At 39.1% G+C, this 25,562-nt stretch overlaps 1 protein-coding gene across 1 annotated transcript; it reads right to left on the bottom strand.

The window, feature by feature from the left end:
• Nucleotides 1-1,589: 1,589 nt before the first annotated feature.
• LOC139950182 (uncharacterized) lies at nucleotides 1,590-24,865 on the bottom strand. Its single transcript, XM_071948818.1, has 17 exons — nucleotides 24,660-24,865; nucleotides 23,037-23,301; nucleotides 21,988-22,041; nucleotides 21,621-21,730; nucleotides 19,494-19,561; nucleotides 18,326-18,510; nucleotides 16,890-17,132; nucleotides 15,900-16,022; nucleotides 14,629-14,754; nucleotides 12,844-13,203; nucleotides 11,362-11,460; nucleotides 10,710-10,829; nucleotides 9,288-9,644; nucleotides 7,589-7,787; nucleotides 6,619-6,881; nucleotides 2,996-3,138; nucleotides 1,590-1,763 (listed from the first exon to the last, which is right to left on the bottom strand). The coding sequence occupies exons 1-17, from the start codon at nucleotides 24,708-24,710 to the stop codon at nucleotides 1,602-1,604; spliced, it is 2,928 nt and encodes a 975-aa protein (XP_071804919.1). The 5' UTR covers nucleotides 24,711-24,865; the 3' UTR covers nucleotides 1,590-1,601.
• Between the last annotated feature and the right edge of the window lie 697 nt (nucleotides 24,866-25,562).

The following is a 25,562-nucleotide window of genomic DNA, read 5'->3' as shown; positions in this document are numbered from 1 at the left end:
TTAGATCTCAAGGGTCTTTCTCAGGATCCTCGCTGTTCCCAAAAGCGCTGCCTTCTGTAACAGATCTACCCTCACATTTGTCCCTATTTCATCTAGATGTTTCCCCAGTGCTTTGGGAATGGTGCCAAGTGCTCCAACCACCACGGGGACTACTTTTACCTTTACCTGCCAAATCTTACGAAGTTCCCTGGCCAGGTCCTGGTACTTCTCGATCTTTTCCATCTCCTTCGAAGCTACCCTTATATCACCTGGCACAGCTATGTCAATGAGATGACACATCTTCTTTGTCTTATCTAATAGCACAACATCCGGACGCCTATGTCGTATAACATGATCGGTCTGAATGTTAAAGTCCCATAGGATCTTGACCTGGTCGGTCTCTACAACTTTCTCCGGAACATGGTCGTACCATTTCGCAAGCACTTTGACACCATACTTCTTACACAGATCCCAGTGAATCACCTTGGCCAGCTTGTCATGTCTTCCTTTGTACTCCATCTGGGCCATCTTACTGCATTCGCTAACAATATGAAATACAGTCTCCTCTGCTTTATTGCACATTCTACACAAAGGAGAGACGTTTGCTTTCTCTATCCTTGCCTTCATTACATTTGTCCTTAGAGACTGGTCTTGCGCCGCAGTACAAGTTGATCCGGTAGCGATCCATAGATTTGTGCAGTGTGGAACAGGTTCCCTTGGTCTACCCCATTTCTTTGTACACTGCGGAGCTCCGCACGGAGCTCACCGCCATTGTGTCGTGCAGGGTGGAGTCGATCCATCTGCTCCACTCCATTGGGTTGTGCAGTGTGGAGCAGGCTCCTTTGCTCCACCCCATTGCTCCACCCCATTGCTTTGTACAGGGTGGAGTCGATCCATCTGCTCCACTCCATTGGGTTGTGCAGTGTGGAGCAGGCTCCTTTGCTCCACCCCATTGCTTTGTACACTGCGGAGTTCCGCACAGAGCTCACCGCCTTTGTACTGTACAGGGTGGAGTCGATCCATCTGCTCCACTCCATTGGGTTGTGCAGTGTGGAGCAGGCTCCTTTGCTCCACCCCATTGCTTTGTACAGGGTGGAGTCGATCCATCTGCTCCACTCCATTGGGTTGTACAGTGCGGAGCAGGGTCATTTGCTCCACCCCATTGTGTTGTACAGTGCGGAGTCGATCCATCTGCTCCACTCCATAGGGTTGTACAGTGCGGAGCAGTTTCTTTCGCTCAACCCCATTGCTTCGTACAGTGCGGAGCAGCCCAGTTGGAACATGGTCGCGTTGTATAACCTGGGCAACTGGCTCAACCATGGCATTCTCAGGATCATTGATGTTCTGTGGGGAGAGCCGGAACGGCTCCGTGCGGTGACGCCCCAACCCTCCTGCCCTCATGTCAGTAAGTTGCGAAAACGGCCGCACAACCCTTCCGCCCTTGTGTCCGTTTTACGATTAAGACTTGATATTTGTCGTGGAAGGTGTATGTTACAACCACACACAAAGGTACATTTTGACGATTTTATTTATTATTTCTTTTATTCTACTAATCACATCATCTATTTTGCAGAAACAGTCAAAAGTATTAACTTTATAACTATAGAAATGTTTTCCAATCATTACCATGTGGTGTGTTTTATGAAGTCCAGGTATTGGGATATCCTTGTGTATACACCGGGTGAGACTGGTTCCCCACATGTAGGGCTTCCACTGCTGGTCACACCTACCAGTCTCCATCGGTCATCTGAACCAAGGCAAACCAATGGACCACCACTGTCTCCCTGCATTGGAAATGATCACGAAAATAATTTGTGAACACCCAAAATAAAAACCATCCTATCATCCCAACCTCATCGCCAATTATAGAGTATTTGTAAAAGACTACTCAATAGTATACTGGCCATACACAAATTATATTATTTTGCTCTATTACCATAAGATCTGGAGTAATTTCGCTACTTTTATTTCACTCTGTGACATACATTATACCCATAGTCCTGTCTGAGCTAAACTACCACGAGTGGCACTTTTATTGAGCTAGTTATGGTAGCCTTGCTCAAGGCAGTCGAATTATTCACTCCGAAAAAAGACCGCCGCTGTATAAAAACCCACCCATATTCACTGTGCGTAAAACCCACCCGTATTCACTGTGCGTAACATCGCACGACACGATGCCCCCGTACACTATCCGCATGCGGAGGCCGTCAGGCCGACAGCTGTCGGCCTGACGGCCTCCGCATGCGGTTAGTGGTGTACGAGTGCGATGACTTGTGTGAACAGTATTCGTGCGATGTGACAGTGTGTATACGGGTGGGTCATTCGGTGTGATCGCACACACCATGCACAGGGTATACGGCGGGTGGGTTTACAGCTGCGTCTTTTCGGAGCGAATAATGCGACTGCCTTGAGCAAGGCTATAGTTATGGCGGCGCCCATGCAGCGTGGGCTATGTGACGTCACTTAACAACCACAATTTACTTGTGCATGCAGAACTACACATCATTTCAATCTGTTTCTCATTTTTGACCATCTACTGAAAGATTTTCTGAAGGTGGTTTAGACTGGATTTAATTTTTTTTTTTGAAGTAATTCCCCGATAGTCTTTATTTACCACATAGTTTGTATTAATTTTTGAACTGCGATGTTTTATAAAAGTTAAATGATTTCACTCTGCGGTAGTCCGTGCAGTTAATAACGATCATATATACAAGAAAAATTAGCAGTCCCATCTACGTTTCCTACCTACTGCCCAGGTAGTAGTTAAAAACCAGGACAGTTCTTTTCAGAACTGAGAAGTCTCCCGAAAAATAATCGAAAAATCGTCTTCGTGGTAATAGAATAGCATGACAGGTCTCTAAAGAACAAACTCTACCTGGCAAGTATAGTTACGCAAATGGTGTTACCGCAAACCAACTACATGTACATGTACACGTCTTATTACCTGTACATGTCTACAGTTGTACACACTTTTGATTGAAATTATTACATAGAGCTCAACATTAGACCCCATTACCTGGCATGTATCTTTTCCACCTTCGTCGACACCTGCACAAAGTTGATTTGTCGACACGATGTGTGGGCTGCTGGACCGAAATTGACAATCCTCATTTGAAATTAACGGTAGCTCGACATCTTTGAGGGTGAATGAAATAGACCCTGTGCACAAGTAATGTAGGTAATAATGAAATAAGCAGCTCTAGATAAGTCTAACCTCATAACTTATTGTTTTTAATATACTTAATTATTTTATCTCATACTTGTCTGTATTTTTAAATAGAGCTTAATAGTCCCGATTTAGTTCAAATTGATTGGATGCCACCCAGATTTAAGCAAAAGCTTGTTTTGTTCGAACACTTGGTAGGCATTCTCTTTAATTGTAACTAGCGAGATGCCGCGCTTGGCGCGGCACCCCGCTAGATGATGAAGCTCCTTTACACAAATGTTTTTAAATGTAATGTGGGTGAGGGTGTTATACGCCTCTCTTAATATTTATGCATGACGTCATAATTCTACCCCAAAATGATCGGCTATGGCGCACGTCCGCCACAACTTGCAGTGGCTGCGCCCATAGCTCTGTTTTGGGTTAGATTGACGACGTACCTTATGCATACATATTAAGAGAGGCGTATTCGGAGGGACAGAGGTTATAATAACTTTGTATAGTTGGATTGGGAATTGTATTTAAAATGAATGGGGATCTTAAAGGAACACGTTGCCTTGGATCGGTTGAGTTGGTCTTTGAAAAGCATTTGTAACCGTTTTTTATAAAATGCATATGGGTAGAAAGACGTTGTAAAAGTAGAATACGATGATCCACACAAACATGCCTCGAAATTGCACGGTTTTCCTTTTACGTCGTCGACTAACACGGTCGGCCATTTATGGGAGTCAATTTTTTGACTCCCATAAATGGCCGACCGTGTTAGTTCGCACAGTAAAAGGAAAACCACGCAAATTCGAGGCAAACTTGTGTGGATCATTGTATTCTACTTTTAAAACATCTTTCCAACCATATGCATTTTATATAAAAAAGGGTTACAAACGCTTTTTATAGACCAACTCGTCCGATCCAAGGCAACGTGTTTCTTTAAGCTCCAAAGATTCATAACATTTATAAGATTCTATACTTTTATTATTTGGGTTGTTTTTTCTTTGAGTCTTTATTTGTTTGTTTCTCCTTCTTTTAAGTGTAATTATTTTGCCCTTGTTTGTTTGTTGGTGTTTTGGTGTATAGATTGGTAATTCCCCATAAGGGAGCGAATTATTGGTATAATGTATGTTTCTTGGTATCGATGTTAAAGTTTAGGTGTGGATGTGGTGTCGTAGGCCCATATTACTTTAGTTTTTTTTTGTCTCTTAATTTCGTTCTTTTTGTAAACTGTTAATTAGTGTAAGAAACATGGTAGTGTTCGGATGTAATTGGTTGTCACAAGATAGTTGTTCATTTGTGTATTTACCTTTTTGGGTATTACTATGCTAACAATTGAAATATGAAGTACATTATAATATAAAGTATATAAACATAAAGAGGCGTATGAGACCATGTCAATCTATCCTGGACGAATACAAAGTAAACTTATTATCCACTAAATTTGGATTATTTTGTCCCCAACTTTTGAGCATAGTTTTAATTCAATCGGCTCTGTTATTGTTATTGTAGTAATTTTGTTAACTCAACTGCACACGTATTTCCCCGCTAAGCCGAATATAATGGTAATTTCCTAACCGACTAAAATATAACGTACTGCTATACACACTTATTGTATTGTATACCTGAGCGCATATAATTCACGTGCTCGCGGATAATAGTCAAGTGTCTCCACATTGCATACTAATCAGGAGGTCTTTGTCAAAGAGCAAATCAGACAAAAACATTTTTATAACCTGATGAATTTGGCATTAGTGGTATTTTGGTTCCCTCCTCAACAAATCAGGTACCTCCACGAACAAATCCATAGTCACCGTCAATAGCCGCGCCGAGCTACTCGACCAATGGCTCGTAAGAGGCTGGTATAATATCCTCCTCAACAATAATCATCGGTACTAAATAGCAGAGGAGATATCCAACTAAAAAGGCCTCTTCGACCCTGCGCGGCAATGAATGAACCGATCCGGAGAACCATGCTTAGTACAACACGAAAGTAACCCGACCAAAAAGGGCGGATCGAATGGCAGGTGGGCGGGCAAAGGGGAATGAGTGAACCAATCCGGAGAACCATCTGCGGAACACTGTCCAATGAGTCACCTGTCAGAAAGATTTCTAGGAAGTCTGGTAACAACATCGACCAGTGGTTGACACACGGTCGCCGCCCAAACTTTCTCCAATCGGATGACTCGTAAGTGGGAGTTTGGGTCGGGGTTTTGTAGACTTGCAACCTGACGTCTGAAACCACACAAACGTGTTGAATTACACATACACAACCGTGTTGATTTCCACAAGGATGCCATGCCACAGGACCTTCTTATTTCAGTTCAAGATGGCGCGGGTTACGCTTTTAATAGTATAGATACCACTCTAATCAGGCCCTTTTCATCCCAGTAGGCCTATCTCTCTTGGTGCGTTGAGGTGATTGAGAAAAAATACATTATGTGTTTATAATGACAGTGCACTCTCAAAATTCACGGGTCAAAATTGAACCCTTTTCGGGTCTCAGGGGGCCTGACTTATTACAGAATCAATGCTTAAATCTCGGAAAAGGGTAAACCCTAGACTTGGTTCCAAGTCTGTGATTGTGCGGTTTTTAGTCGTCGTGATACTCGATACACTAATGGCTGAAACATCACCCTCTTGTGGACAAACCTCCGTCATTAGCCTGAGATTGCGAGTTAGAGCGTGTGTTAGCAAATCTGCGGGGGAATTCGATTTTCGTGGCTATGATGCATAGAATTAACCGCAGTCTCAGACTTGAAATCAAGTTCAGACTTGAAATCAAGTCTATGTCAACCCCTGCCCAAAGCCTCTATCCGGGCTGGCCGAGGTTGTTTTAGAGTGTGTTCAAGGATAATGGTAAATGGAAGACTTTCTTGAACGCCAGTTGACAGCCGACATGAAAACATGAAAATAGCATAAGATATCCCATAAATTCTGGGGGAAAAAATCACATTAGTCAAAGAACATTCAAGTAGTCTTTCTCGGTTCAATGAGGGCGGCGTGTAGGCAGCAGACTCACCAGGTAAATCCATTGTTCTTGGTTATATTATGTGCGCATGCTTAGAACTCTGGAAGCAATGAAAATTTACCTGGTATAAGTCTGCTGCCACCTAGCGTTACCAAAGTCTCCCGTCGGAGGTGTACAGTCATGTGCTACGTAGCCCAGAACAGTATCAAAAAGTGATATTTGGAGGGAGTGGAACAGTATTTCGTCAGAACGAAAATGTATTTTTAGGGAACTAAAATAATGTTGATGGAACAAAAAAGTATTTTGAGCAAACTAAATGATTCCGAGGGAACGAAATAGTATTTTGGGGGAACTAAATGATTTTGAGGGAACGAGATAGTCTTTTTTAGGGAACTAAATGTTTCGAGGGAATTAAATTGTATTTTAAGGGAACCATAACATGATGTCAACATTTGTACCTTTTTAATGTTTGTTTTGTAAACTTGTCCTTTAAGAGGCGCCGTATTAATATTCTCACCTTGTGGACTTGTTAGACCCCAGCCGGCTGCATAGCACCTTTTGAAGATGGATGTCTCATCCCTCTCTGCATTCAGACAGACTGGTTGGATGGTACCGCTAAATGGAACTCGAGAGCTCAACTTGATTAGTGCTATGTCATTGTCAAGACTGGCGTCATCATAAAACGGATGTGGCAATATTTTCTCTACTTGAACCTCAAGGCGACCGGGCTGTTCCATGAATATTGACGAAGAGCCTAGCACTACAGAGCTGAAACTCCCCCTGTATTAAACAAACAATGACTTGGGTTAATGAGGGTTGCTCCCAAAACGAATGCAAAGTCAAGATATAATCTGATTTTAAGTAGTATAATGATGTTAAAACACAAAACTAGGCTTTGTCTTATTATTAAAATTAGTTATTATACATTATGTTGTTGTATTAGTATGTAATGGAGTTTATGTCTGAGGAGTGTATGGAAAGTGTTAGTTACTCGTTTTGGAATTTTTTATTTCTTATGGGGGGGGGGGGTCGCAGTAAAATTGCACGTCTAAATCTTGTTTTATCATTTTAATCTGTGTTTTTTAGTGTTCTGTCTTAGTAGTGCTTTCATCACTGTTTAGACATGTACATTATCCATTTTTATCTTAAAAAACAAATTCATTCATTCATTTTGTTCATTATTGGTTTATTCTTTAAAATCAAAACTCCCATGGCGACCAAAGCTCAAATTACAGGAAAATATACAGAGATTAAATTCTTTAACCAAAGGCGCTGGGATGGGCAAACGCATCATGCTCGCTCATCGTTTTAATAATGCGCAGTCCCATCATGCATTCCACTCACACTGCTGCCCCATTATTTCTATGGACTGTACGCATGACGTACTTCCTGAACAAGAATCTGTTCAAGCGAATAGCCCATCCCAGCGGTCCAGTAGACTGGTCGCTGGGGCCGAGCGAACCCCTCATTAATTGGATTGAACATACACGCAGTGTGCCGCAGTGATCAGCCATCTATTGCTGATAAGTGTTGCCCCACAGGTATGCTCAGAGTCCTCGGTGCTTAGTGAAGCAATCCAAGGCCATTGGGTGACGTTTGTCTCATTACCGCCAATAATACGAGAAAGCAAACTGACTAGCGACGTCGAGGCAGGCCTCCTCCCACATGATCCAGTAAGCAGAAGATCTAGTTTACACATAAAACAATTAGTATTGTTATTTTTATTTGTTGATTTAAAACATCAAAACTTCGCAGCAAAATCCAATACCAAAAGGGTTGTATTTTGTGTTTAAAATACACAGCTCTATAAAAATATAATATTTCTAAACAAACTTACAGAAAAACATTAAAGCAAGATTTAGGTACAAAAACACTATATCCAATGACTACAATAAAACAAATAAAAGAATGCTGTCCACTACTTTCTTCGTGATATTATACTCTGTTTGCGTTTTTATGTTTTTTTTTTTTTTACACTTGACCTTGGTTTTTTCTTGTTTGCTGAACGCACTTCAAAACCAGGGATATGTGACCGTAGAGAATCAATCAATCAATCATAATAATTTTGTTTAGCGCCTAAATCAAAAGTTTGCTTAAAGGCACAGAAGAAATATAAAAACAATCATTGATGTAGGCCTCCTGAAACAAGTGGGCTTTTAGAAGTGCCTTCAATGTGTTGAAGGATGTTGTGTCCTTGATGTGAATTGGAAGTAAGGGCCCATAATACCGAGAAGGCTCTATCAGCAAAAGTGATGTGACCGGGTTCTTGGCGCTACAAAGTATAGTGAACAGGAGCTATTTGACCGAAGGAGCCTTTGTCTCGATCGAACATCGAACACACGTATGTGCAAATACATTCAAGTCCTAGTCGTGAGCTTGTACGTTTCGAAAAAGTTTTCTTGCATTTTTCCGGCAATGTCGACCAGGTGTATTGCTGCTGGATGCAGCAAAACAATAGATGGGGTCAGTTTGCAAGTCATTTCCAGCGCTGTGCAGCAAACACTTCGAGCCGTTGTGCTTCGAGAATCCGGAATACACTACACATTTTGACATGAAGAGAAAAGTTCTTTTCTAAAACATAACGCCATCCCAAAAAGTTTTCCAGCTAGTGGGAAGTCGAAGAAGGTGCCTGAAAGACATAACGAACGTAAGGGAGCATTTGCCTATTGTGAAAAAAAAAAATCAGGTATTGTTTCAACTTTGAGGGAATTTTTTAGCTTGCGCCAAGCTTCACTATCTTGTGTTGGCACTGCATGCGATTCATCGTGCCTCGATTGACGTCACGAACAGCGCCCTCTCGGGTCGGGCTTATTTTCAAATTTGTAAATAACATGGAAACTAGTTTTTGTTAAACCTTAGTTTATTGTTTATTCATATTCCACTCATTAAAACACATTTTAGTGACAACAGCTTATTTTCAAATTTGTAAATAACATGGAAACTAGTTTTTGTTAAACCTTAGTTTATTGTTTATTCATATTCCACTCATTAAAACACATATTTTAGTGACAACAGCTTTATTTTGACAAAATACCACTTCCAGGTGACTTTACGTGAAAGTCGAGCGACATGCTCGGAGAGACTTGGTTTGTGGTGTAATGTCCGTAGTCTATTTAAACACAAGTGAAACACAGTGTACTATCAATGTACATTTACATGTACATGTACATCAACGTTTTGTGTTACCTTCTTCGGGGTACGCACACTCTAACGTTGTAGACAACCCAACATCAGCCGGTAAACTATCGCAAGTGAACTGCATGGCGCCCTGTTGTGACAAAGAGCACTGAGCCAGACGTGCTTTACAAAAGTCTCTGCATACCGACTGCGGTACGGCAGCGGCGAACCGGGAGCATGCTGGAAACAGGAGCATGCATGCTGCCATCTTAGTTGTTTCGTCACAGCTCAGTGACGTAGAAAAAGGGAGTGTGTCGTATTGAATGTACGCATCCGTCACGGTGTCGGCGTGGTCGTTCGGAAAGTAAGTGCTGTCGTACGGTAGAATTTCTCTACACGCAGAATGAAGAATGTCAACACAGTTCACTATAAAACAAGTACCAAATCACACTGTATTAATTACATGATAGTTATTATTAAAAATAGACACTGCGCATCCCCAAAACATGATCAAATTAAGCACAAACAATCTACAGAACAAAACTTAAGTCTTCTATAAGGAAATATTAAAGTTTTAAGTTTACTCTTAAAACAACAAACTATTAAGAAGAATCACGGACATTTTGGAGACCTTTCCCAAGTTACTGTTCCAAAGATCATCATCAGAGTAAGAGAATGCGTGCTTCTCCTTGTGTTTATTTTGTTATTAGTTCCTGAATCTAAACTCCGATTCTGGTTCCTGCGCCAGGAGTGTCACCTGTGACAGACATGGTGCATTATCTGGACTTGTGAGTATTAAAAACACTGGACACTACTGGTGATTGTCAAAGACCAGTCTTCCCACTCCCCTTGGTGTATCTCTACATATGCATAAAATAACAAACCTGTGAAAATTTGAGATCAACTGGTCGTCAAAGTTGCGACATAATAATGTCAGAAAAATCCTTATCACACAAAGTTGTGTGCTTTTAGATGCTTGATTTCGAGACCTCAAATTTTAAACTTGAGGTCTCGAAATCAAGTTCGTGGAAAATTACTTCTTTCTCGAAAACTACGTCACTTCAGAGGGAGCCGTTTAACACAGTGTTTTATACTATCGACCTCTCCCCACTACTCGCTACCAAAAGAGGTTTTATGCAGATAAATATTTTGAGTAATTACCAATAGTGTCCACTGCCTTTAGGCCGAGTTTTATCAGATAAAGAGCAGAGTCCTGGACATGCTCTTTGGTGAAAATTAAACGTAAAAATAGAGAGAAGATTGAGCAATGATGACGTAAGAGCATTTTTTGTAGTAGGCGCATTATTCAACAGCTTTTGTTGATAGAACTGTTTCCAAATAGTGTATACAAAAATACAGTATGAACAATTACTGTACAAGCTTATCCAATATCTACAACGCCACATCGATATTCGCTGTACAAACATGTGTGAATGTCCATTATCCAATATCAAACTATAACACGTCTGTCATGTATTGTACAATGCCTACCTTCACTGCAGTTAAGTCCTTCATCTGACAAGTCTCTGCACTCAGCTATCCCATTACACAAAGGGTTTTTGTTTTCGGAACATATCCCATTTCTGCAACGAATTTCATCAGTGCCGCAAACTTGCAAATAGATAAAATATTACAAGAAGATTTAGAACAACAATTTTATATGCAAGCTTAGCATTGGATTATACAGTTGAACAAATTTAATTGCTTTAAAGGCAGTGCACAGTCTATCGATTATACTAAAAACGATTGTTAAATGGAGAGCTGTTGATAGTATAAAACATTGTGAGAAACGGCTCCCTCTGAAGTAACGGAGTTTTCGAAAAAGAAGTAATTTTCCTGGATTTTGATTTCCTGACCGCAGAATTAGATTTTGAGGTCTCAAAATCAAGCATCTGAAAAGCACACGTGTGACAAGCGTGGCTTTTTCTTCCACTGTTATATCACAACTTCGACAACCAATTGAGCTCAAATTTTCACAAGTTTGTTATTTTGTGGATAATTATGTTGAGATACATCAATTGAGAAAACTGATTTTTGACTATTACCAATAGTGTCCAGTGTCTTTAAATTTGCTTAAAAACTTAAAAATTGCTGTACATATTTTCAAACATTGAGACAAATATTAATCACTCTACGCTCTTACCACAATCTCTTTCATCTGTGCCGTCAGGACAGTTCCATTTATCATCACATATTTCTGTTTCGATATACACGTACGGACCGGCATCACACTTGATGTATTCTAAACAAAGAACATGGAATTGATTGCACAAACAATAATTAGTATTAAAAAAAACAAAAACATAATGAACGTAACGCAATACGACCTTTCCATGCAGTTATTATAAGAGGTACTCCGGGGAAGGTGGCGCAATTTGGAGAAAAATCGTCAGTGATAGTGTAAGTGTACAAAGACACTGGACACTATTGGTAATATTGTCAAAGACCAATCTTCCCACTTGGTGCATCTCAACATTTATGCATAAAATAACAAACCTTTAGAAATTTGAGCTCAATTGGTCGTCGAAGTTGCGAGATAATAATGAAACACAATGTTGTGTGCTTTCAGATGCTTGATTTCAAGACCTCAAAATCTCAATCTGAGGTCTCTAAATCAAATTCTTGGCAAAATTACTCCTATCATGAAAACTACGTTACTCCAGAGAGAGCCGTTTCTCACAATGTTTTGTATTATAACACCCCTTGCAAGTATTCTGCCTGCTCATTGGTTTAGAGCGCGTCACATGACATGTCTTAGTTTTGCTAGACGACGGCCGTGTGATAGTGCGTCGGTTTGCCATGCGCTAGTCCGAAGACTAGCACACGGCGTGCAGTACCCAGACGTTCGTTGCGTGTACGAGGATGATAAATTAATAGTCTGTAACCATTTCGGATTGCACGACACTACATGCAGCACAGTAAAAGTGTTTGCAATCTGTATTCGCGTCGTCCGTGGATTGTAGCATTCAGGTCTGTAACTTAATAATAATAGAACAGTATTTAGAAATGTTTGGGGTGTTATAAAACAAAAATTGACTGCTTTTACTCGTGCAATGGTTCAAAACTATGACTCCCTCGGTGATCCCCGTAGCGTTCTATTTTCCCTCGGCTTCGCCTCGGGAAAATAGAACGCTCCCGGGGATCACCTCGGGAGTCATAGTTTTAACCATAGCACTCGAAGCAGTCAATATTTGTATGCTATAACAGCTCCCCATTACGTTAACAAGTAAGGTTTTATGCTCATAATCGTTTTAAATATCAATAGTGTCCACTGCCTTTAACGCATCGTTTTCTGTTTGGTTCCTTTAACGAATCGTTTTCTGTTTGGTTCAACGTCTGTATTATGGAGTTAAATAGGAGTAACAATGAAATTGTTGCGCAGGCTGTATACTCCCGAGGGAGGTGAGATGGTTTAAGGAATGAATTTAATGGCCCATCACATGTGACCAGTGGCCGATTTCACAAAGAGGAGTTGTAAACTAGTCCTAGTAAACTCGTACTGAGTCGAGATAAAAATCCACCCAAGGGGAACTTCGTGTGTGAAAGAGTGACACCAACCCGATAAATTGTAGGCTTATTATTATTATTATTGTTTTTTTTTAAGGAATGGTTTTTGTACACTCACCTTTCCCATGCACCGCTCGAATGCTGATATTAAAGCCCGTACCGTGTGTAATAAAAGTGCTCACGAAATACAACTGGATTCTCTGACTTGGGAAAGCCATACGCAGCCCTAGTCCCAAGTCATCAAGAAAGGTCATCACAGCTCTGGTGGAGTTAACGCCGTGGATCTCTCGTACAACAAGTGCATCAGGAATGGGGATACCAGCATGGTGGACATCGAGTAGGATGTGGGTGTCTGTGGGTCCAGCAATGTTCCAGTAGCATTCCTCGTATTGTGTGTAGGGGAGAGGGAAACGCGGAGAGGTGATTGTAGAGGTCTGGTTGTGAAGTAGGAGCAGGGTATGTCCTCTGCCTCTGCAAACTGTATCATCAATCAATACATTAATTGAATTAAATTGAATACATATTTTGAATACATTTTTAATTTAATTCAATTAATGTCCTTTAAACACAGTGGACACTGATGGCAACTGTCAAAGACTATATTTCTTCTCACTAGATTCTTCCTTGCAAAAAAGAAATAAACAAAAAACACTGTTGCAATTAATAAGGAGCACATTCAAGCAGCTGAGATTTAATTTATACACATTCCACGTTCCATAGACACAACCTGTAAAGTGTGCTGTGGCGCTTTACTTAATGTAGGCAGTTCAACGGTCGGAACGTCACGTTTGTTAACCATTCTCTGTTTTAACTCTTGAGGGCGTTATATTTTTGTTCGACATGCTTTTCTAAAGCCAGACAGTTCTCCATCTATGATTGTTTTGATCAGGTTCAGTTTGTCAGTTTTTGTCGCATCTGGACAGCTCAGATAAAGTAAGTGTTTTCCTTATTGTTGATAGATAGTTATTCAGAAGTTATTTCTGTAATTGTTAGTTTGATAAAGTTGTATTTTACCAATTAGTTTCTTCAGTATTGTTGTTGCCAAATGGAATTAGCAATGGGTTTGAATGAAGTTCCATTCAGTGCTCATATTTCTTTTGGTAGTTTACCAAGTTACTGTTAACTTGAAGTTTCCGATTATTGGTCAATTTCATTCTTTTTTTATCGTTGGTAAGTTTGAGACGGTTGTCTAATATTTCCAGAGAAAGGTCGACTTAGTTATTTCAATTCAATTCAGTTCACATTTATTTCCTCAAAGCATTTCCACAATATTACAGAACTACATTTGTAGTATTGTGAACTACATTTGTAGTATTGTATACATATATATTATAAAAGACGGAAAAAGATCATGGCGGGAAGCGCGTGTGGAAGCAAGGCCCAAAACAAGCCAGGTAGCTTGTTGCGGCTTGCCTTTAACAAAATACATAAACTAAAGAATGCTTGACAATAAAAAGACGAAACAGACAGACAGCTTACACACATCGTTATAAGAGTAAAACCCAAATTAATGCAATAGTATTATATTATTCTCAAGCTCTGTTGGGGCTCGGACAGATACTGAAGCTTTCCATAGGCCTACCCGAGTGTAAACCGGAGAGGTACTGAGGATATGCCAATCCTTCACTTGTTCGAACTTTAAAGTGACTTTGTCTTATGTTCGTTGTTGTTGTTGTTGTTGTTGTTGTTGTTGTTGTTGTTGTTGTTGTTGTTGTTGTTGTTGTTTTTTGAGGGTTTTTTTTTGTGTGTTTTTTTAAACGTTTTTTTTTTCATCAGCTTTAGTTGTTGGCAATTCTATTGTATTGAATAGAAACATTTTTAAAATATGTACATTTTATTTTGTTAGCCTCAAGACTGCTTTAATTCGAATAGTTTTTAAAACAAACCACATTTTTGGGGTTACCTGGTCCGTTATAGCAATCGTCTTCGTCCGATTCATCAGCGCAGTGAGGCAGGTGGTCGCAAACGTTCACTGTTGGAATACACTCGCCACCAGAGAGGCATTCAAACTCGTTCATAGAACATAAACCTAAAGAAAGTGAAACGTGACCATTCCAAACTGTTACTTGTTTTTCCATATTATTATGACTACTTTGACATCAGTCAATAAATCAATAAATCAATCAACCAGTTGGTAATTTTATCAATCAATCAATCATCAGGCATGTGTAGATTGCCATATTCTCTTATTGGTATTTCAATAACATCCACTTCTCAATCCATGATACATATAATTATTTAATTCTGCTTGAACTGTTTTGCCATCTTGTTGCTATTATGAATTATTATCTCTGATCTATCTTGTGTTAGAGAAGCTGTCATGTCTTATATTCGTCTGTTCTTTTGTTTGATGTCTGTTTGATTGTGTCCTTGTTTGTCTCCCTGGCTGTGTTTACAAGCCTCTACTTCTCAAAACAGCCCAAACAATTACATTTTATCCTGCTACTGCTTCTTGTTGTTCTCGATATTTTTGAAGTTGGACAAAAAATGTGTATCTCAATTGAATTAAATTTAGTTGAATTGAATTGCTACAAAACCGCTCTCTCCCTGGCAAATTGGGGGTATGGTTTAAGTGTCATATAGCCTAGCGGTTTAAGAACACTTCTAACTCTGGTATTTCTGATCAGCAGAGCGTGGGTCGAGTCCAAGTCCCTGTGTCCTTAAGACACTTTTAAGGACGACGAAGCAATAATGGTTAAAACCATTATTGCTTCGTCCTTCGGATGGGACGTATAGCCGTTCGTCCGTATTGTTTAACGCACGTAAAATAACCCAGTGCATGATCGGAAAGAGAAGGGGTCTGCCGCCTGGTGTTCCTGGTTTGATTGGCAGCAGAGTGCGCCACAGCACTTTGTAAACCATTACATGGTGCTATGTAAAACGAGCAGCCGTCGATTTCACCAAATTCTTTCTTTGGACTTAGGGCGAGTTCAGTTCCGAATCTAAAGACGCTTGGACGCATTGAACCCTTCCTCACTTGGGACGGGTTACTCGTCCTAACTCGAGATAGGATTGACCCTTCACGGCTCACAACTCAAACCTAGTCCCACATACCTTGCAGGAAACTACTGCATGTTAAAAACGCCCTTGGCGTCACTCTGAGTGAGGGATAATGCGCGCGCGTTACGTTTACTCATTACAATTATGCGCAAGTTTAGTTCTATATGCGTTTACCTTCTAAACATGACGTGCCTTCATCTGATCCGTCTGCGCAGTTTGGGAACTGATCACACTCAAGGTGACTCTTAAGACACACTCCATCTGGACATTGGAACTCGTCGATTCCACAAGTAACTTCTGTGATTTAATGATAACAAATTATACTATTTTGTTTTATCTTAAAGACACTGGACACTACTGGTAATTACTAAAAATAATTGTTATAGCATAACAAAACTTGCTTGGTATTACGAGCAATTGAGAGCTGCCGATTGTATGAAACATTGTGAGGGAAACGGATTTATGTGAAGTAACGTAGTTTTTTGAGAAAGAAGTAATTTCTCACTAAAAGCTTTGAATTTAATTCGAGACCTCAGCTGAGGTTTCGAATTCAGCATTTGAAAGCACATAACTTGTGCGCCAAGGGCATTTTTTCCTTCCATTATTCTCTCGCAACTTCGACGAGCACTTTTTTTTTAAATAAATATAGTCAACATTCTACAACCTGCCTTTTGAGAAAATTAAGTTTTGTTTTATGCTTTAGGTATTAATTGCTCTTGTATAGATGTTGTTTTTCTTACAGCTCATTTTTCTGTTCGGCTGCCTTTGTTTAATAATTTATTTACTTATTGGAGTGTTTAAATAGTGATTTATTTTCTTTTGCTCTTTCTTTGATGTTAGTTTCCGTCACGTATTTTAATGTTTTGTTACTTGTATAGATCATAACTCAGCCTATACTGGGTGTTAAGTTTATTCCAATTTTAATCAGAATTTCTTCAGCCTCAACTGATTAAAAAATCTCCAAATAAACCATTTAAAATTAAATCAAATCAAATCAAATCACATCAAATCAAATCAAATCGAATCGAATCGAATCGAATCGAATCGAATCGAATCGAATCAAATCAAATCAAATCAAACCAAATCAAATCAAATCAAATCAAATCAAATCAAATCAAATCAAATCAAATCAAATCAAATCAAATCAAATCGACGGGGAGGTACCTGTTGTTGAAACAAACTCCGTTTTGTAACCATTAGCCGACGAGTTTTCTGAGACTTGGTTCGTAGTTATGGACTCTGATGCTGAGCTAGTCGTGTTAGGGATGAGAGGTTGATCGGTAAAAATTCCTGGGGTTGAAACCCCCGTTTGGTCGACTGAAGGTTCGGAAACCGTTACATCGGTAGTGAAATAAGTTGAAGGCTTAGAAACACGAACAGTTGCTGTTGGTGGGCCACTCGTAGCTTCTGTTGGATTAAAGCCATTGGACCCTTTCGGTACAGGAAAAAAAAAAAAGTTCACAGATTTACAAATAATTTACAGGGTTTATAGAAGGTAATGGTGAAAGACTTCTCTTGAAATATTAGTCCATGAAATGCTTTACTTTTTGAGAAAACGGTAAAACAATATAAATTCTCGTTAACGAGAATTACGGATTTGTTATAAACACATGTCATGACACGGCGAAACGCGCGAAAACAGGAGTGGGTTTTCCCGTTATTTTCTCCCGACTCCGATGTCCGATTGAGCCTAAATTTCCACAGGATTGTTATTTTATATATAAGTTGTGATACACGAAGTGTGGGACTTGGACAATACTGTTTACCGAAAGTGTACAATGGCTTTAAGAATAATAATTTACAATTTTTTAAAAGTAAAATGTAGAAAATATCAAAACACTTTTAATTGAGCTCAAATTTTTACAGGCTTGTTATTTTATGCTTTATGTTAAAATACACCAAGTGAGAAAACTGGTCTTTGACACTTACCAATAGTGTACCTTCCCTTTAACCTAAAAGCTTTATTGTAATTGAAAAAGAATAAGTTTGTTTGGTGTATTTGCTTTATCATTAGCGTTGAAGATACAAGTACCTACAATAAGTTGTTACCGTGCGTGGTCCATTTGTTATAGACTGCGGAACAAGCAATCACAATGTTGTGGGTTCGAATCCTACCATGACACAATGACTAGAATAATACTCTAATTGATAACGATCATCTGAGAGCTGAGAGCTGTTAGTTTTTATGAAGAGGTTATTTATGACTCAAACAATAAACTACTTCAAGCCTCAAGCCTTTTATTTGACATCTGAAGGCACACAAGTTGTGCAACAAGGGTGTTTTACCTTTCATTGGTTTCTTGCAAGTTCGATGACCAATTTTTAGTCAAAATTTTGCTACTCTATGCATATTATGTTGAGATACACCAAGTGAGAAGTAACTGGTCTTTGATCATTACCAAAGGTGTCCAGCAGCCCATTTCACGAAACGCTGGGATTAATCCTATCTCGATTTAGGACGAGTAACTCGTCCGAACTTAGGATAGGTTCAATGCGTCCTAATAACGTCGATGGATACGGAACTTAACTCGTCCCAAGTCCTAAGATTAATCCTAGGGAGAGTTTGGTGAAATCGACGGCAGTGTCTGCAAGACGCTTACCCCTAACTGAAACATCTATTATTGAAACACCGAAGCAGCAGTCTTTTTGGCTGATACCATTTTGAACAATTTCCTCCACATCGTCAACGAATAGGCCTAGTACTGTTGCAGGGTCTGTCGCTGTTCTAGCATCCACAGAGGCCTCAAAGAAATACACCGATGTATTTGCAATAACACTCCCCTTGCTGCATGCAGTAAAAGAAAAAGAGAAATGAGGCGGAAATTGGGTACTCGTTATTTTGTTGATGTTCGGAATTGCTCCTTTAAGTTTGGCATGCACTTAAACATCTACAATGTGTTGAAATTATAAATTTAGTTGTTTATTTTAAATCTTCAGATATAAAGGTCTCCTGGGGTCGATTTCACAAAGAGTTGGGACTAGTCCTAACTTAGGACTAGTCCTAGGAGATATACAAATTGCATGGATAGTCCTAGGTTATGACAAGTAACTGGTCCTAACTCGAGATAAGACTAGTCCTAACTCTTTGTGAAATCCACCCCTGGCCTAAATACCACACCATCTAACACGTTTGACATGGGTTTGACACGTTATACACAATTTTAAAAACTGACATCTTATAATGTGTAGGCCTACAACCAGACCCCTGGTAAAGATACCATATTAATTATCTATTTATTAAAAAACAAAGAGATTGCACTCAAATTCTTTTTAAATTCACACAGTAAAACAAAGGCAAATATAAAACCTGGCAAAAATAACACCCATAAAACACCATAAAAACCCATACAACACAAGGTCCCAAGAGGATCCCAATTGCCAAGCACGGATGCTTCAAGCCCTAGCTCTTAAAACAAAAACTGGTACAAAAGATCATCTATTAAAACCATGAAGCAGGAATTAAAAACAAAATAATGAGTAGTGATAAAAACAAAACCATAACTGTGCCTCTGGAAATAAAATAAACAGAACATACGGCCGCCCTTTTGTGGAGTAGAACATTATCTTAAAAAAAGACCAATCTCACAAAGGTCCCTTGCTTAAATTATGTTACAATGCTTGACAAGATCTTACAAGCGACTTGGACAGTAAAACAAATATAGTTGCCCTTCCACATGGGGTACATTTTCTAAAATTGTTCAACCATGCCACAAATTAGCAAGGGACCCATGCTAAAATACTCTCGTGTGAAAGGGGTTTTAAACTCACCTGAAACCATGGACTTCTGTGCCACTATACACCCTACCAAGGTCGCTATTTAGGAATATGTCATTCATCTGTAACATACAACATGAATACTATTCATGCATGTGAAATTGAGGTTTTCGTTATTTTGATAATAAAGCATGTCAATCAAAATAAGTAAAATAAAAACGTTGTCAGCATTTATGAAATAAATCATCGACGACGTCCTTGCATTTAGCTTAAAAAAGACCTTAAAGGCACCTGGAAATAAGATTTTTTTCTTTTAAACATAATAGTATATGTTTATTAACAATAAAACAATTTTTTGAGTAATTGTTTGTCACGATTTATATGTTAAAAAAATTAATTAAGTGCTTGGGGGGGGGGTTGACTCCGCCTACCCCTTTTGTGACGTAGGAAAAGGAAGACTTTGTCTCGATCAAACATGGACCCCCCTCGATGCGTAGATAAACACACGTGCAAAAGTACATGTAATTCTAAGACGTGAGTTTGTACGCTGCGAAAAAGTTTTTTTTCTGGCATTTTTCCGGCAATGCCGACCAGGTGTATTGCTGCTGGATGCAGCAAAACAACTAAAGATGGGGTCAGTCTTCATCTGCTTCCTGCAGATCCAGAGTATAGGTGGTTGTGGACTGCGAAAGTCAGATTAACTAGAGCAAAGTAGTCCGGTCCGACGTCTTTTTCAGCGCTGCAGCGAACACTTAGAGCCGTCGTGCTTCGAATCCGGGATACACAACTCATTTGACATGACGAGAAGAGCCATTCTTAAACACGACGCCGTCCCAACAATTTTTCTAGCTAGTGGGAAGTCGAAGAAGGTATCTGAAAGACGTGACGAACTCAGAGGAGCATTTGCTAAACGTGAAAAAATTCGGGTAGGTTTGAACTTTGAGGGTATGTTTTTAGCTTTTGCCAAGTGACACGATTTTTTGTTGGTACCGCATGCGTTTCACCATGCGTGCAGGTCATATGTGACCGTCCGCCCATTATACAGCAGCCATAGTGCGTGCGTGCAGTCTGCTCCGTGGCCGTATTTCTATAATAATACGTAGACCCACATCTTACAACCCATTTGGTCACTAAAAAGTCGCATAGTTAAATAAAAATAGCAGCAATAGCTTTTGTAAAAACCACTAGGCGTTCGACATGTTCAAGTTTCAATGTACGTATGTGTGTAAAATCGTGTCTAAATTTGTTTTGATGTGCCATGTTCCCAGACGTAATGTACGGGGGCCCGACTACAAATTTTCTCTCCAAATATCGCGCCTTGAAATACGTCACGAACAGCGCCCTCTCGGGTCAGGGCCTATTCGTAAATTTGTAAATACAATCAAAACTAAGATTTTTAAACCTTAGTTAACTTTGTATTCACATTCCTCTCATAAAAACACATATTTTAGTGACAAAAGCTTTATTTAAAAAAAATACCACTTCCAGGTGACTTTAAGCGATACTAAATCTGCATAAAGAAACTATCAGTTGTCAAAATTGTACTTTTTCGAAATTAAATGCGAAATGGAATAAGTATTCTGTACTCTGTTAATAACATTACTGTAATAAGTTTAACTCGGTTTAACTCGTGTAATCACGATGCCATAAGATACGCAGTTTTAAGTATAATTTGTTTCGTGTGATATTTGTTTATAGGTTTTCTTTGTCAAATTCGGCAAATGAGCAGTCAATTTTATTACCATGCGTTCAAATTAAAGCTGTTTTGCCTCTCCAGTTGTTACTGCGTTTCAAAATCAGAATTCGGCCATTCAATTTCGTTTTGAGTCGAGACAAATTCCTTGTTCAATTTAGCGTATCAACATTCTTTTTCGTGACACACACACGCCTCAAGAAGCGTCTGCGAAGTTAAATGCTGCTTTGATGAATTGCTGAATTGAATGATTATTTTGGTAAATCGAATGACGCAACATTACATTTGACTATAGTCATAAAACGAAATCGAATGACCCTTTTCAGTAGCATTCATTTTGCACGAATTAGAATAACTTGATGGTTAAATTGGCTGCTCATTTTCTGAAATTGACCGAGAAAACCTATATTACAATTAGAGCAACAAAATATAAAACTTATCAATCGAAGATAAGTCTCCACTCGACAACGAGAATCAATCATACTTACCGTTAACATTATAATGTATTGAAGTGAGTTGTACTTTAACGACGACGGATTGTTGTAATCATCTGTGAACGTTTTGTTTACTGTGAGTGAAAAATCGATACCTAATGGACCTGTCTCGGGAAAAATATGCAAAATAAAAACCGTTACTTTGGTGACGAAAATTACATTACATAATAATAATGTCAGTATACCATCGCAGCACAAAATGACTGCACTCTAAAAACGGAATTTACCACTGACAGCAAATGACAATTTATGTGGTTTAATTTTGGGAGGGGAAAACACATTTTGCGAACAAACCATTTTTTTTAATTTTATTTATTTTTTTTTTTTTTGGGGGGGGGTCTAGATTGGAATGTTGACTTACCAACAAATTGTGGTTTTCCTGACGGGGCGGTTATGTAGCTCCCACGTGAAGCTCCTAACAAAAAGAAATCCACGAACGACATTAAACCATTGTTAAGTATCAACTTATCGGTACCAAATAATTTCATATGTTTTTTTTAATATTTCACGATACTTAGGTTATTTACTATAAATATAAGCCAAAGTACAAGTTACAAGAAACAAGTAAGTAAAATTATAAGCGAAAACTGTAAGCCTATAAATACACCACTAGAAAATATTATTTTCCGTGTTTGAGTTTTACTTCGTTAAGTGCCTTAATGCCATCGAATGTGCTTTGAAATAACATTATGTCATATATTTATTTTGAAATCAATAAAGAAATGTACAGGGCCTAAAGTAATTCAATCGCGACCAAAAGCCGAATTGCGAAATCTTTATTTAGAAGCAGAAAATCATTATTTATGAAGTATCACTAACAGGATGTTTTGCTGGCACAAAAAGATTGACAAAAGATTAGGGATACGTCATTGTCTTCCCTATTATAATGATCACATGTTCAAGTTGGGGAAGTATGGTACGTCCCGCTCTACCAGCCAGGCTTCTGATTAATAACAGCCAATCCTAATCCGTATGGACTGTAAAGGGGGTAATCCTATAAGAGATGTTAAATTTGCATCGGGAATAAAGAATATTAATTTTGGTTGTTTACCATGCACAACACACCGATATACTCAGTACTTTCCCGAGTCCTGTGAAAAAAATATATATCACAGGCATGTTACTCGGGTGGGATTCGACACTGCTGGGATAAGACACTGCTCTAGAATTGCAAGGGTCGTGGGTTCGAATCCCACCCGAGTAACATGCCTGTGATATTTGTTTCACATGACTCGGGGGGTACTCCTGTTTCAGACCAAAGGTGGACACGGCACCGGGGGAAAAAGTTGATTGCAGCCCACACCTTGCAGTGGCATTCGGGTCCTGTGCGTCTGGCGCCTCAGTGCATAAACAAATATACAGAATACAAAAGTTATCGCGTAGTTTTTTTAATTAAACATTTTCCACAACCTGTTAAATACAGCAAGGCGAAAACAGTGGCTGCAACCGTGAGTAATACCACGCATATCACTAGGATCGCAATACACTTCTGGCTCGATCTCTCCTGATCCTGTCTTTTTTGCGTCTCTGTCTTGCGCTCACTGGATCGTTCTGTGTGTGGTACATTGTCTGTTGTGCTTTCTGGTGAAGAACTCGGTTGTCCATGAGATTTCTTTCCCAATTCCTTCCGTCTTGTTTGTGGGTGTTCTTGATCGTCACCATGATTATTCACACCCTAAATAAACCATGTGGACACTATTGGTAATTACTCAAAATAGTTATCAGCGTAAAACCTTTCTTACGAGTAATGGGGAGAGGTTGATAGTATAAAACAATGGGAGAAACAGCTCCCTCTGAAGTAATTTTCCATGAATTTGATTCCGAGACCTCAAATTTAGAATTTGAGGTCTCGACAAGGGTGTTTTTTTCTTACATTAATATCGCGCAACTTCGACGACCGATTGATCTCAAATTTTCACCGGTTTGTTATTTTATGCATATGTCGAGATACACCAACTGCGAATTACCAATATTGTCCAGTGTCTTTAAGCAAAAGTTAATTCAACTTCATTTAGGTATAAGGTGTACGTTTGGTAATGCCTCGGTCGTTCTGTGTGTGTGGTATACAATTCCTTCATTCCTTGTGGGTTTTCTTTATCGTCACCGTGATTATTCATACCCCAAATAAACCATGACATGAAGTATTGTGTATGTTTTCCCGATCAATTTAAGAAAAAGTTAATTCGACTTCATTAAAGCAACATCGGTGAACAGTATTGTCCAAAGGCCCACACTTCGTGTTATCAAAACTTATATATAAAATAACAAACCTGTTAAAATTTAGGCTCAATCGGTCATCGGAGTCGGGAGAAATGAACGGAAAAACCCACCCTTGTTTCCGCACGTTTCGCCGTGTCATGACATGTGTTTAGAATAAATCCGTAATTCTCAATATCGAGATATGATAATTGTTTTAATTTTTTTCTCAAAAAGTAAAGCATTTCATGGAATAATATTTCAAAGGAAGTCTTTCACCATTACCTTCTGTTTTTTGTAAATCTTTAAACTTTTAATTTTTGTTCTGTTTATAAAGTGTCCAATGGCTTTTAAATGAATGGCAATTTAAATTTTCGCAGGATAGTTTTTTTGTATCGATTGATTTATATATAGGATTAAAAAAATCAAACGTTTTCACAAAACAAATGTTAACTTTGCCTTTAAAAGGAAAAGACACTATTGGTAACTACTCGAAATATTTGTTAGCATGCAAACTTACTTGGTAAAACAAGGTAATTTAGAATTGAATTTGAGACCTCAGCTGAATCCGAGACCTCAGCTGAGGTCTCGAAATCAAGCATGTGAAAGCACACAACTTGTGTGACACAGGTGTTTTCTCTTTGAGTTTAAATTTTCACAGTTGTATTTACTTTATGCATATATGAGAAGATACACTAAGTTTAAAAGCAGACTGGTCTTCGACAATATTACCAAAGGTGTACAGTGCCTTTAACATTCAAATTAAGGTAAATCAAGTTAGGGTTCCTTTCTAATTGGCAAATAAATGGTTAGTTTAAAACTTAGTTTTGTACTTACAATACGTGGAAGGGCACTGCCACTTTCATTTTGTTGTATACTGCTGTCCATCACAAGCCGATGCTTTTACTCCAAAGTTCTAAAAAAAAAATCGGACAAAGTATCCCTACTTTGCAGGTAATATTATTACCATCCAAAAAAGGAATTTCCTTGAGTGATATACTGTAATCCTTTCATGAGATGTCACTCTTTCAACTCCATATTATTCTTTGCATTCACTTTATGTTGGGGATGTATAGTGCTTAAATCTGCTCTACCAGCCAGGCTTCTGATGGATGATACCTAAAGCCTACATCCGTATGGACTGTATTGTAAAGGAACCCTGTTACAGCCCAGGAGTAGGCGGCAACGATCCATGGAAAAAACAGTTGATTGTAGCCCACACCTTGAAGAGTCGCATTTAGGCCTTGTGTGTCTGCCGAGTTGCATACAAACAAATGTGTGTGACATGGGGTGGCAATCTTGTGGCTAAAGTGTTCGCCCTCTTTCCACTGTTGCACTGCTGGTTCGACTCCCGTCTAAATGTTAGTAGGGTTAGAGATGTAGTGTAGAGATGTGCGTTGGTTCAAATATAGATGTGCGTTGGTTGTGTATAGAGATGTGCGTTGTTTCTCTTCTAAGTCACAAAGGTTTTTCTCCGGGCCCTCCTGTTTTCCTTCCTCCGAAAAAAAAATAATAATATCAAACTCATTCTATTTCCGGCCGAGCTCCATGTCCATAAGGGTCGATGTGGCTGGTTGCATGCCAAGTACACCCCTGTATTGCTTCAACTCGAACACATTGCAACCACAACTGTGGCAATTTATCCTCTTGGTCTATACCAGAAAATGACTGCTAATTAAGCAAAAGTTTATATTATTATTATAAAGAGGTGTATGTACAAAAAGAACCGCACTGAAATTA

This window comes from Asterias amurensis, chromosome 17 (genome assembly GCF_032118995.1).
Source record: "Asterias amurensis chromosome 17, ASM3211899v1".
Classification (NCBI taxonomy): Eukaryota; Metazoa; Echinodermata; class Asteroidea; order Forcipulatida; family Asteriidae; genus Asterias; species Asterias amurensis.
The sequence above is the reverse complement of the archived record's forward strand: the minus strand, read 5'-3'. Positions and strand labels throughout refer to the sequence as shown.